At 46.7% G+C, this 13,547-nt stretch overlaps 1 protein-coding gene across 3 annotated transcripts in view; it reads left to right on the top strand.

Annotated features, from left to right (window-relative positions):
* EIF6 (eukaryotic translation initiation factor 6) overlaps positions 1–13,547 on the top strand; it is a 191,471-nt gene that overhangs the window by 88,797 nt on the left and 89,127 nt on the right. For all 3 annotated transcript variants that reach the window (XM_069652215.1, XM_069652217.1, XM_069652216.1), the window contains exon 4: positions 8,559–8,734. In XM_069652215.1, the coding sequence (XP_069508316.1) occupies positions 8,559–8,734 (176 nt within the window). The remainder of the gene's footprint in view (positions 1–8,558; positions 8,735–13,547) is intronic.

The following is a 13,547-nucleotide window of genomic DNA, read 5'->3' as shown; positions in this document are numbered from 1 at the left end:
CAAGGAAAGGGAGAGTCCACAGGCACCGAATGCCCCCCCACCACCTAGCATCGCCCATCCTCTGATACAGTTCGCAACCACCGCAGTACAGGAACGAAACCTCACCACCCATACCCAACCCATTCCTAGTTCTTTTCACCTCCGCCCTCTGACCCCCAATTGTTCTCTAATCTCTACACTCCACCTCCCACTGCCAGTCCCCACGTCAGACCCCCCCCAACTCTACCCACCCTCTACCCACAAGGGCATCCCTTCAAATATCCTGCACCCTCATCAACGCAAGGTCCGTTTCCAAAACTCCACATCTACAATCTCATCACGGAAGAAAACCCAGACATCCTGTTAATTACAGACCTGGTTCTTAAATGGCTACGAACCCATTGCGCACAGGACCCCCCCTCCCCCCATTACATTCACACTGTGCCGAGCTGATCACGAAGGGGAGGGGGCCTTGCAATATTACACAAATACCAATTCAAGCTACTTAAGGACACCGCCACCAGCACCACAGACTACAATTCCCTCCTGGTAAAACTCCAACTCGCACCCTCCACCTCACATAGCTTAGCTTCCTACTCATCTACAGCCCCCCCCCCGGCTATAACAAAAACTTTGCGGGCACATTTAGTGAAGCACTGGCCGCCAACCTCATCCTACACCCAACCCTCACCATCCTAGGATTCAACATATGGGTTGACTCCCCATCTAACTCTGACCAGGTCACTTACAATCTAGAACCACTCAACCTGAAACACCACACCTCCACTCCCACCCACACGAGAGATCACACCCTTGATGCAATATTCAGCACCGCAAACATATACCCTGACCCCGCGCCCCCTGTCATGGACCGATCACTCAGCATTGTGTTTCTCCATACCTCTGAAAAGTGCCATCAGCGGTCATTGCCCCACTCAACCACCACCAACCCATTCCACTTTCCCACTATGGGACAAAGTGGAAATCGCCCCAGATCTTGAATTCTCACTCTGCAACTCACTTTTCCTCACGGAAGGACCCCCCCAGCAATAAAATCCTTCAAGCTCTGGCTTACAAATGCCCTCACGCCCCTCACACCGTCATAACTTACCTCGCAGAGATCTGGACCAATGCTGAGGTGGTTCACCCCCAATCTCAAACCTCTAAAAACTCTCAAGCACCAGCGAGAACGGGCCGGTGAGCAGACCTGTCGGCCCAGAACAAAACCGCCCTAGCAAGAACCACCAGAATGTACAGATCGGAAATGAAAATTAAAAAAGCAAGAAATCGTTCTATGGGACCCGAATCCAAAATGCTTGCAACCTGAGTAAGGAACTATATAAAATCATAGCAGAATCCCTTATGTTCGCGCTTGCGCTTGCCCACTCCAAGCTACCAAGCCTTATGCGTCACCCTCTTGCTCCACTTCTACAATGCCGCCAATGAAAGACACTGCCATCATCGCTAAACTAAAACTCTTACCTCCACCTCCCACTTGCCCAAAACCACCCAGAGACACAATTTTTGACTTGCGCTCTCCTATCGCACACCAAGAATTCCTCTTGCCTATAGCAGTCAGCCGCCCGTCGGGCTCCCCTGAAGACCCATGCCCACCCTCAATGCAAAAAAAAAATACTAACCTTCACCTCTGCAGGTAATTTCGCACACACAATCCTTACTCACATAAGGATCTTTTCCGAAAGCCCTAAAAGCATCCTACATCAAACCATTCTCAAAACGATTCTCGACCCACTCCGCCTCAAACTACTGCCCATCTCCAATACGCCTTTCATCGACAAACTGATGGACTGCGCGGCTTACAAACAGCTTGGCCAATTTGCTGAAACCATCAACCTCCTAGACCCAGGCTTCAGACCACTAAGGGAGCAGAATCTTCCCTAGTCTGTATCTGGGATGACCTAAACAGCCGACGCAGACGGCTGCACGGTTCTCATCCTGCTCAATTTCTCTGCTGCTTTCGATCGATCACTCTATTCTACTAGTCGGACTACAAACGCTAGGAATCAAAAGCACAGCCCTTTCTTGGATCTCATCCTTTCTCTAATCGTTCGCAAATCACACATTTCGACCAGTTCACATCCAGTATGTAAAGGTGTCCCCCAAGGAGCATCCACATCACCCCTAATCTCCAACTTCTACATGCAACCCATTCCCGCAACCATCCACTCGTACAACCTTACCTGCTAAACTACGCCGATGATACCCAGATCATCCTCAAAATCCCAAATTCCAAAGGCTCTGGCAGCCGGACCAGTCATCGTGCCTCTCGGACACTGACCACTAGATGGCAACCAACCACCTCATCCTTAACCCTGGGAAAACCGAAATCCTAGTCTGCGGGAAAACAGCCACCCTCCCCCAACAAATCCCTTGGCCCAAGCCACTAGGCCAAACACTGGCACCCTCTTGTTTGGTAAAAAACCTTGGATGCGAGTTGGACTCGGATTTATCCCTCACCCAACACCCCACCAGTGTATCCAAAACCTCCTTCTACCAACTACAGATCCTCAGGCGGATTTTCCCCTATCTCGCCTATCCACACCATTTCTCAGCCATCAACTCCATCCTGTCCCGCCTAGACTACGTAAACTGCCTCAATCTAGGAGCCCCAGCATCTCAACTAGGGAAACTCCAAAGAATCCAAAATGCAGCAGCACGCCTGCTCATTAACCTACCCACCAGAGAACACATCAGCCCTACCATGAGTCCTCTACTGGCTCCCTATTGCTTGACGCACCATCTCTAAAGCCATGTGCATCACCCACCGCGCAGTCCACAAAACCAGCCCGGAATTCCTCAGTCCTCTACCAACCTTCCAGGAACCTCCGATCTCGCACAGCATTTCACCCCAAGAATACACCACTAATAACTCCCCTGCATCAATCGCAACACAGGCGCCGGCAAAGGTTTCACCTGTCGCACCATCAACTGCACAACACTCCCACCCGACAAGCACTTCAGGTTAGCCAGCAGCTTTCGCTGTGGCACACCCGCAACTCTCTGAAGGCCCCCCAGCCCCCCCCCCCCCCCCAAACCCCAGCCAACCAGATCCGTCCACATTAGTAACCACAAACAATGAGATGAGCAGCCCGGGGTAGCACACGCCCATCACTAAGGAATCGCTGCTAATGTTAACCTGCACCACTTGCTTAGGGAATGCTCCATATTAGCAATCTCCCACTACAAATGTACTTTCAATCTAGATGTAACAAACAATCTGTCTGCTATATTTTGGAAACAATCTGTATTAGATGCTGAGGCCTACTGCATTGTGATGCCTAGGCCTCTGACCCACTATGCATGGTTCTGGAATCTGGATGTGGCCTCCATCTGTTTATTATATGATGTAGCCTACTGCATTGTGAAACCTGGTCCTTCAACCCCACTATGCTGAATTGTCTAATTTGGGTCTAGCCCCCATCGTTTTTCTATTACATGGTGATACCTACTGCACTGAAACATAGGCCTCTCTCCCACTATAAGGCATCTCTAATCAAGATATAGCCTTCACCCATTGTTTATAAGACGGAAACTACTGCGTTGAGATCTGGGCCTCTCTCCCACCATACAGTATTCTCAAATCTAGAGGTAGCCTCGGTCTTTGTTTAATATATGGTGCAACCTACTGCGTTGAGAAACCCAGGCCTCCCTCCCACTGTGCAGGAGTCTTGGATCTGGCAGTAGCCTCATTCTTTGTATACTATATCGTGAAACCTACGGTATTGTGAAACCTAGGCCTCCTCACACTATACAGGACTCTAAAATGCGCGTGTAGCCTCATCTTTGTCTATTATATGGTTAGACCTACTACACTGTGAAACCTAGGCCTCAATGGTATAGGGCTCTCATATCTAGGCTGGTTTTCTCTGCTGCACTGGACAAAGATCGCCCCCAGCCGAACAACTTTGAAGCTCACGGAACGTATATCTCACACCACCAGTGTGAAAACAGGCTGCAGGCACAGCCAAGCATCCATGCATGATAGAATGCTGCTATGGCTAGGTTCATCCGGTCTAGCATTACATATAGCCGTCCATACAAACACCTGACCTACCTCAAAAGACCTGACTTACCTCAACACCTCTGCCACGAGCATACAGCAACTGCCATCCGAAAGGAACTCTGTATAGCTGGCCACACATGGACTCGCTCAACAATAGCAATCTATCGCAAACCTTCAAGAGCCCCCAACTACGTGCCTGACTGTTAGGAAGAATTGCATGCAGTACCCTCTGGGACCACTGCACACAATTAGGACTACAGGTGTTAGCCAAACCAACCTTTGGTATAAGTCTGTACCACACAGCCTTTGGTTGCGAGCTGAGCAGCCAGGCTTATCTCAAGAGTGAATGCGAGCAGTCCAAGTAATTACACACAGGACTTTCAATCACAGTGGTTCAAGTAGACACTTATACTCCAGGTTTCTTGGTAAAACCCTTATTAATTTATTACACTATCATTTAGAAAACATTTCACTAGAAGGAGACAACTTAATATTATATCACAATACACTTCAATACAAAACTCCAAGATTTTGAGGCGGTTTGAGCTCCCCTGAAATAGGAGCCAAATGGCAGTTCAATTACTTAGAAGTGAGCAAAAGGGACAAGGTAAGTAGAATAGATCCCATATACTTCTTAGACAGTGCAAATATTTTCAGCTCACCAGAAGAGTTCAAGTCAATAGGCCAGGCCAAAGTCAATGGGCTAGTGTTAGTTCTCAGAAGTAGTTTAGGTGAAAACGAATCATATGTCTGGTCACAAGCTGATTAGGCCTGCAAGTTTGGGAAAGTTTCACAAACTTTCACCCCGAGAGCGGCGTTCTCTCAATCTGGTTGGCACAGTACTTTGGTATGAAGAACAAAATGCAGCTGAAGACGTTGGTTCCTGCAGATCTCGCTGTTCCTGAGACTAAATCGTGGGGACAAGAGGGAGGACTCCTGCATTGCACGGGATCGTTGAAAAAGCAAACAAAATGGAGTCCCTTCAGTTCCAGTAGCTGTAGATTCAAGCACACAAGCTGTTGTCCCTCTCCCTGATTAATCCTAACCAGCCTTGAGAATGGTATCCAAGTGGCTTACTAGTTGATTAGTCCCACCAACTCAAAGGAAAAAGTCGTACTTGAAGGGGCTTCAGCAGCAGTCCTCTTGCAGCTCTTCTTCGGTTCTTTTGTTCCAGTGGTCAACTCTCCTTTTCAGTCCAAGAGACTCGCCTTTAACCGTTTTCTCCCATTCATTCCAGCCTAGCTGCCACTCACCCAGCAGGGTGGCTGTCCTTGCCAGACAGCCAGCCAGCCAATCACACCAGAGTGCATTTGGGTCTCCTGGGAGACTAAGCACAGGGAGTTTTGGGCACCTCCCTCGCTTCCAGCCCACCCCGGACACTCGGACGCCAGGCGGTCTTCAGACCTGAAGCCTGCCAAAGGCACGTTAACAAAGAGACCAAACCTGGTTTGGTGCGCAGAGACAAACACTAAAGGACCTTTCCAAAAAGAAATGGTGAAAAAGACCGGACCCGTTTAAACAAAGGGGCTTACGGCGCCATCTTGAAAAACATGGCTCCCGTGATTTTTAGCTACCGCTGTTCGCGTTCGGGAAAAACCATGGTAGTTCATTGTAAAACCACTGCCACCAGCTTTTTGAATAGGAAAGGGTAGCATTTGACTGCTGCATGAGTGTTTGGACACAGGGGATAACCCCTCCAGCACTCCTTTGTAAGATGGTGTGTGCTGGGTCTAGGAATTTGAAAAGACTAAAGTCCATTTCACTTTACATTCTCTGGGAAACAGTAGTTTATCCCAGAGAAGGTATTTAAACCTTTGGGAAGTCTATAAGACATCCCTGTGTCGCTGCACTGAGGGTGCTGTGTAACGCACATGAAAAGATGCCTATGGAGTTCTCTAAAACTCCATAATCAAAAAACACATCAAAATACATGAGTTGGGGGAGGGGGGGGAGAAAGGGTGACACACTTTCCAGGTAAAAAACAAGTCCTCAAAATCCAGCACATTTGCTGGGGGTCTCTAAGGTGATGGGAATTGGCACATTTATGAGAATGCTCCCTAACACTGACCTCTCTTTGGGCTGCTTAGTCGAGCCTTGCAACATGCACACATGCCTCTCTTAACCTAAACTCCTTAGAATTTCCCATCACATTGACTACAGTCACCGAGGGCGTTCCAACCAGAAAAAACGCTTTGAGGCCACACAAGTAGGGAAAGAGCGCTATAAAAATAACCAAATACATTACAAAGACTGTTAGGAAATATTTCTCTTTTTGCAATGTTCCCTCTATAGTTACTATGGATTTCCCAATCTTTTTGCTTTGTTTTTGAAACTTTAATCTTCATTTCTTTTGCCTTTTGGTCATTGTTATGGGGCACAGTCCTTCCGACTATCAGTTCTGGGAACTGTTTGACTGTTGAATTCTTGTATTGCACAGAGCACCTTACAGTGAGTTGGGGATACTTTTGAATCCCCCTTGCTTTTTATCCTTGTGATTTTGGTTACTTTGTACCTGAAGACAAGCTAGTGGCAGTTTTTATTTTTTTGCGTTTTTATTGTGCACCTTTGCGTATGGCTACTAAACGTGGCTAGTGACCTAAAATGGCTGTGCTATGAGATTTTCTCTTACTACTTTGGCCATATTGACTTCATCCTCCCTCCCAGGCAAGGTGAGTGCCCCCATACCCCAGCTCAGAGCCTGGGCATTTTGTAGTTTAAAATAGTGTGCCTACAAAACGCGTGGTGCGCGCGGCTCCCCCTCTCCCCTGGCCCCTTGCTGGTGCTCTCGATCCCCCCTCCAACCAGACCTGAAGGGCCCCAAGGCAAAGGGCGGCTCCAACATTGGTGGCTCAAACCAACACTTGGCCACATTCCCTAAAGAGACTCATAGCCATCTGAAATGGCTTTTTTTTGGGGGCCTGGTACTCTAAGGCCGGGAGTCTCCAAACAGCTGCTTGCCATTTTGTGCTATGACTCTCATGATCCTGCACTATTGTATATGCTGGCATTGGCTTGTGGGAATTGTAGGCCAAAACATTTGTACAACTACATGTTGCAGACCCATTCTCCAAGGGCACTAGGGCTCTTAACTTCTAGTTGGGGAAGACGTTCCTAAGGTTAGAACCTTAACTCTAGGGGTTTTTTTTATGGTGTTTGGTAACTTCTTTTATAAACCTATTAGTTCTTGAAGTATTGATTACTTGCCTGGTTCTTGTTCTTTATTCACTTGTTTTGCTACACTTAGTGTATTGAAAAGCGATTGTAACTGTATTTAGAAGTGAAATGATAGTGCACTTCAAGGTGAATGTGTGTATATTAATAGTGAATGGTTTAGTGTTACTTACCTATGGTTTTTCATTGAGCGTTGCCTGAGCCCTAAACAAATAATTGTATGTTTACACTTTCTACCTAACTTGTAAAGAGTGCTCTGTGTGCTTAACTGAACCCTTCCACTATCTCACTCCCTCCTAATTCGAAGCCTTGCTGTTCAGTCACAATACCCAGATAGTTTGTATGGGCTGATGAAAGGTGGTACAGGGTCCGAAATTGAGATCCGATGAGCAGAAGCTAAAACCAGCTTCTAGGTGTCTGCATCACTGTATACAGCGCAAATCTGACTTCCACAAAATGCAAACTTTTACATGTTACCCTTTATGTATGATCCATTGTTTAAATGTGTCCTAAATTTTCTTTAAGAACATTCTAAAATAATCAAAAGTTGATGGGACATATTCAGATTTGTAAGGCACCAGTGGGACTAGGGAGCCAAAAGTAGCTCCTGGTAAGAACTGGTTTCAAGCGAACCAGTGTCAGTCTAGACGCAGGAGCTAAATGGCTCCCAGCTCCAATTTCGAACGCTGTGGTGTACCTTCTTGCAACCAGATACATGTAAGCCGAGAACCGAGATTGGGGCCCCCTCAGCTCTATCATCCCGCCTCTAGGGCAGCACTGGCTCTGTCAAATTGCTTGGTGGGCTTCCTTTTACAGGTTGTGAGGGATCCCACACCCGTCTCGATATGGCCGGGTCCCTGAACCTGTCGCACCACAGAATTGCATTTGCTATCCTAGTAAGGAAAAACTGTAATGGCTGTTCATTAGTTGTCCACCATGTGGCCAGTTTTGAGCTTTGTCGCCATTTTAGGTAATGATAAAGGAGATGGCTGGTTTGCACTCAACATCGATCTCCCCAACCATTGTTGATTGAAATGTTTAAACATCGGAGATGGTTTTGCCTGGAAGGAAAACGAGAGACTTGAAATATTTCAGTTGTTAAAGGAAATGCATGTTTTTTTTTCATAGTATTGTACAACTGGGCTTTCAAGGTTGGAGACCCCCCAACGTAGTCTTGCTGCATCGTTTGTGCCCTTATTAAGCAGGCACATTTAGTATTCAATTCCAGCATGGATATCAGTTGGGTTGGAAAGCCCTAAGAAAATTGATCTTTCATAAAGGGTTATTTCGCAAGAAACAAGTTTTCTTTTTTTTAAATTTAAATCAAGAGCTAGTTCGAATGTAATGAAATTTAAAACATGTTTTTTTCATGTATTTAAATTAGGAAATCGTCATGGATTATTGGTTCCGAATAATACAACAGATCAAGAACTTCAACACATGAGAAATAGTTTGCCTGATTCTGTCAAAATTCAGAGAGTGGACGAAAGACTGTCTGCTTTGGGGAACGTAATAGCATGCAATGACTATGTGGCTCTTGTACATCCAGATCTTGACAGGGTAGGTCCACCATTCATGGTTGTGTAAAATGTTACATTCAGATTGTGCTCAAGATATTGTAATTGTGTGATGTGTTGCCTGCTGCACATATTGGAGTTGTTTTGTTCTAAAAGTTATGTAAATTTAGAACTCTGAATTACTTATTTTACTGGTCGTGGGGTGGCAGGGCGAGCAACCCAAACTTTTTGCCTTGGTATTGTTTTTTACATTTTTTAATTTTTTTTCCTTGGTCTTTATAACGTTTATGGGTGTGTAGCCGATCTGTGCTGTATTGCCTTTCTTGATCCCTTTAGTCCGTGGGTGTCCAGAGAGTTGACTATTCTCTAGTCTTCTCAATTTGTTTATTGCCATTTCTACTCTTAGCAATTTTATTCGAATGCCCAAACACTTTGGGCAAATGCATGCCTCGTCTGGAGCTGACTTTCTCTCTTTTCAATCTGACACATTGCATTAGCCATGAAACTTTTTTAAAGACTCAATTTTTGCTTTCATGTGATTAATGAAAACTCGTGCAATTTCTCAAGCACCCCCGTCTCGCCCTCTCCCATTCTCCGCCCATCCTTCATTAAACCCACCCTGTTAAGAATTTAAATGCTCTAGTTCTCACTGTTCTGTCTAGTATTAACAGAGTCTTGTTAGTATAGACAACTGCCTCTGCACACCCTGTGCCTTGTAACTGAGGGGCTTTGCTTTCATTATCCTGCTCTGCTGCCTTCCTATGTATTCAAATGGTAGACATTTTTCTCTGTGCATCCCCTGTTCTTGAACATATAATATTCTTGGTTGCATGTCTTCTCTCCTGCCATTTCATTATTTGGGAAGCTACTCTTGCGCTGCTTAGCATTCCAATGCCTGTTAGTTTGGCCACCTTTTTCACTAGCATCAACTTTATCGCAAAGCTTACTTTCATCCAAAATCTCTATAATGGCCGGTTTGTGTCCAACCATCACAACTGCATCATGTGAAAGGAGCCCAAATTTCTTTTTACTGCTTTCCCTCCATGGACCTCTTTGGAACCCTCCAACAATTTGCTTTTGTCTTTGACCTGACTTTTTTTAAAAATTGGAGTAAAACCTTTCTTTAGTTTTCGTTACTTAGCTAATCTCTTTTGGGGGCACTGATCGGTACGTATGCTTATCCGTCAGGGAGACTGTGTCCCCCCACTACAAAATTCCTTGTTTAAACTGCACATTATACCTTGCAGTGAAGAGCGCTAGGGGTACTTTGTATCACTTTTTAAAATTTTGATTTAACTAACATTTGTTACTTTCATGACGAGTCCAGGACTGGGTGGTGGCAGGTTATATTTTTATTTTTCTCATGCACTTTTGCATTTCATTGCATAAGGCCATTTAGAGTAACATACACACTAAAACTGCTGTGTGGTTTTGGCTGTCCTTTGGCCATCTTGTCCTTGGGCCTTCTTCCTGCCCTCCCACTGCCAGATATGCCATAAAAGATCACCCCTTTTCTGTGCAAAGGCTTGGCTTTCAAGGACAAAGCAGCAGGATGTTTGTGGTACCAGTCCCCATCCTGGTCAAAGTGTCTATTGCTGGGCAGGTGTGGTGGCTGAAGAGTGTTCATGATTGAATAATCCCTGCCAGTTTGAATGCTGCAGAGCCTTACCATTGGCTGGCTTGGATGGGGCGATTCCAGCTTGAATCTAGGATAAGAGGTATTCTCCTGTAGCCAGTGTAATGTGTCAACCGTTTTCCTTATCTTTACCTCTTTAACTGGTCTTGCATTACTTTAATTGCTTTCTTCACTGACTGCATTACAGATTGCTAGTGTTTTTATTTGAATCTTATCCATCTAAAAAGTAACATTTTGATTCTCTTCAGTAAGAGAACCCAATGTTGAATGTATACATGTTCATAGTGTGTATTTAGTCATTTATACTTTTTTAATTTTGTTGCAAAGAGTTGGTTTCAAGGCCCAACAACTAACTGGTTTTGTTTACTTACTGTCTGATTATAGTGGTCTGTGGGTCTCTTTTGAACCTCTCGCCACCCCCACGCTCTGCTGAGTCTAGGCCTTACTGCCCAGTCACCTACCTTCCCAGAGCTTGGCTAGACTGTCTTTTCCTGTTCAACAGAAAAGGGTGGCCTCTCAATCTGCCCACATGGTTGATTCTAAAAACCATCTCAAGTCAAGCCCTCTGTCTCAGCATCAGAGCCCGTGGTTATTCACAGTGCCATTGTGTGCAATCTGTTTTCAGTAATGGACATGGTGTGGATATTTTAATTATATCAGGCACAGACTGGTGCGTGAAATCCCTTGGGAACAGAAGCACATCTATACAGTACTAGTTTACAAGTTCCCCAATGCCATTAGACCATTTCCTGTTGAGCTGGTTAAATGTGTCTCCCAAAATGTTACTGCCCTGCCAAGGTTGGAAGGAGATTCTTTGACAAACTGTCCTGCTGCCTGCTCCAAAGGCAATATCGGCTCTGTCTGCACCAAGAATAGAGCCCACATCCATGCCTGCGTCTCTGCGCATCTAATAAGTCTCTTTTAAATCTACAAGAAACTGGCCAATCCTGCTGCAGTCTCTCTCTCCTGCCCCCTCCCAGGCCCTCTGCACGGCCCTGGCTTCTCATTTTATCTCAAACCCAGGACATCCTGTCCTCGTGCTCTTCCTCTCATCCCAGGACATCCTGTCCTCGCTCTCTTCCTCTTACCCTGCCCCCTCAACTCCCTACTCTTCCTCCAGCCCTTCATCGGCCACCTCTCCTCCATGCTTCTCTTCCTTTCCCCTGTTCTCCCCAGACGAAGTTTCTAGACAAGTCTGATCTATGAAAGTCTTGTCAAAACAAGTCCACCGCTGTTCCTTCAAGGACCACATTGACACCCTGGCCCCTGCTCGGGCTGACTTCTGCAACCACTCCTTCGCCACTGGGGTCCCCCCCTTTTCTTAAGAGACCCTCTGCTGATTCATCCTGCCCAGCTAACTATCGCCCAATCTCCATCACTCTTTCCTGGGCAAACTCCTGGAAAAGTTGGCCATCTCCCAGCTTCATCTTCACACTGAATCTGTGGGTTGTCTCCATGACCATCAGTCTGGCTTCAGAGCTGCCAGAAGCACAGAAACTGCTCGCCTGAACATCCATGAAAACCTGCTCCCCAACCTTGATTCCAACACCCCGTGTCCTCATCTTACTTGAGCTCTCTTCTGCCTTTGACACGGTCAACCATGCCATCCTGCCCAACAGTCTCTGTGATAACCTGGGTATCACCGATCAGGCCCTGGCTTGGCTGACCTCTTTCCTCTCCGACCCTCCCAGGTCCAACTTGGGTCCTTCCTTTCCTCTATCTTGCTCTCTACTGTGGTGTTCCCCAGGGGGTCTAACCTCTCTCCCTGGCTGTTCAACCAATATCTGGCACTCTGCCCCCAACTTTCAGTGCTATGCGGATGACGCTCCACTCATTTTCAGGCTCCCCTCTGCCACTTCTCCATCTCTCATCTCTGACTGTCTGCTATCCAGGAGTGGTGTGCCGCCAATGATCTCTGCTTTAATGTCAGTAAAACTGAGATTCTCCTCATTGGCACGCCTGCACCCTCCTTTCCTGTTGCTCTCTGGCCGGCCTCTCTTGGCCCTCCTGCTCCCACCTGTGAGGCAAAGAACCTCGTGGTCCTCTTCGACTCATTCTCCTTCTCTCCTCACATCTCAGACGTCTCGAAGAAATCACACTACCAGCTGCACCTCCTTCCTTTCCTCTCCTTCCCCCAGAAGCTCACCGTCTCGAGAGCTCTGGTTCTCTCTAGGCAGGACTACTGTAACAGCCGCTTTTTAAATCTGCCTGCTTTTACTCTCCGCCCTCTGCAACTCATCCAGAACAGGACTGCAAGACTTGTCCTTGGCCTCAAGCCTAGTGATCGTATCGCTCCAGGACTGAAATCTCTGCATTGGCTGCATTGGCTGCAAGGATTAAGTTCAAGACCCTGTGGATTGTCGACAAGGCCTACTGGGGCCTGGGGCGTCAATACCTTCAACTCTCTTCCTAAATATCTTCCTTCTCAAGCTCTTCGCTCTTCCGCCTCCAACTCCCTCATGGTCGGTCGCTCCTCGAAGCAACGAGTTGGTGGTAGATCTGTATTCGGCCGGGGTCTCCCTGCCCCCCTGAAACTTGAGGAGAACCATCGCTTGTTCCGGAATACCTCGAAACCTTCCTCTTTGCTTCTGCTTTTTCTCCTCTCCCCTGCTAAACTCCTGAATGAAACTGAATCTACACTGGTCGCCTGGCCACCCTCGGATCTCGAGCCCAGGTACCCTCCGCCGCTATTTGCACACCTGCACTGCCACCCTGGCAACCCCCGCACTTATGGACTGTTTCTGTATCCCTACAGTCCACTACCTGCACTTGACACCTGATGTCTGCACTTACCCTTGCGCTTGCCTCCAGCTGGCCACACCCTTCACCTATGGCTTTCTATTTATTCTATTTCTACTGTTGATCGTGTGTATTGCACCTACCCCTCTCCCCTGCCCCCAGCACTTTTATCCTTTCCCCTGCGCACTTTCAATATCACCTGGCCTAGTAAGATCATTGTCTGTCTTCCCTCTGTTTCACCTCCCTTGCCTCGTTTCACCTTGAAACATTTGTGTGTAGGCGCATTATAAATATATTTCATTTATTTTTTTTTGGGCGCAAATTGATATGCATTACGGACCATTTGGGAGATAATGCCACATGGAGACTATTGCTAGTGTCCAAATTGCAAGCATTATAGAATACTATGTTCTGCGGTTGCTTCATTTCACCCAGCTTTTGAGAGCCAAGCTTGGTTCTTTCACTATGGCTCCATTTGTTT

This window comes from Ambystoma mexicanum, chromosome 3p (assembly GCF_040938575.1).
Source record: "Ambystoma mexicanum isolate Mex_15411 chromosome 3p, UKY_AmexF1_1, whole genome shotgun sequence".
Taxonomy (NCBI): Eukaryota; Metazoa; Chordata; class Amphibia; order Caudata; family Ambystomatidae; genus Ambystoma; species Ambystoma mexicanum.
The sequence above is the reverse complement of the archived record's forward strand: the minus strand, read 5'-3'. Positions and strand labels throughout refer to the sequence as shown.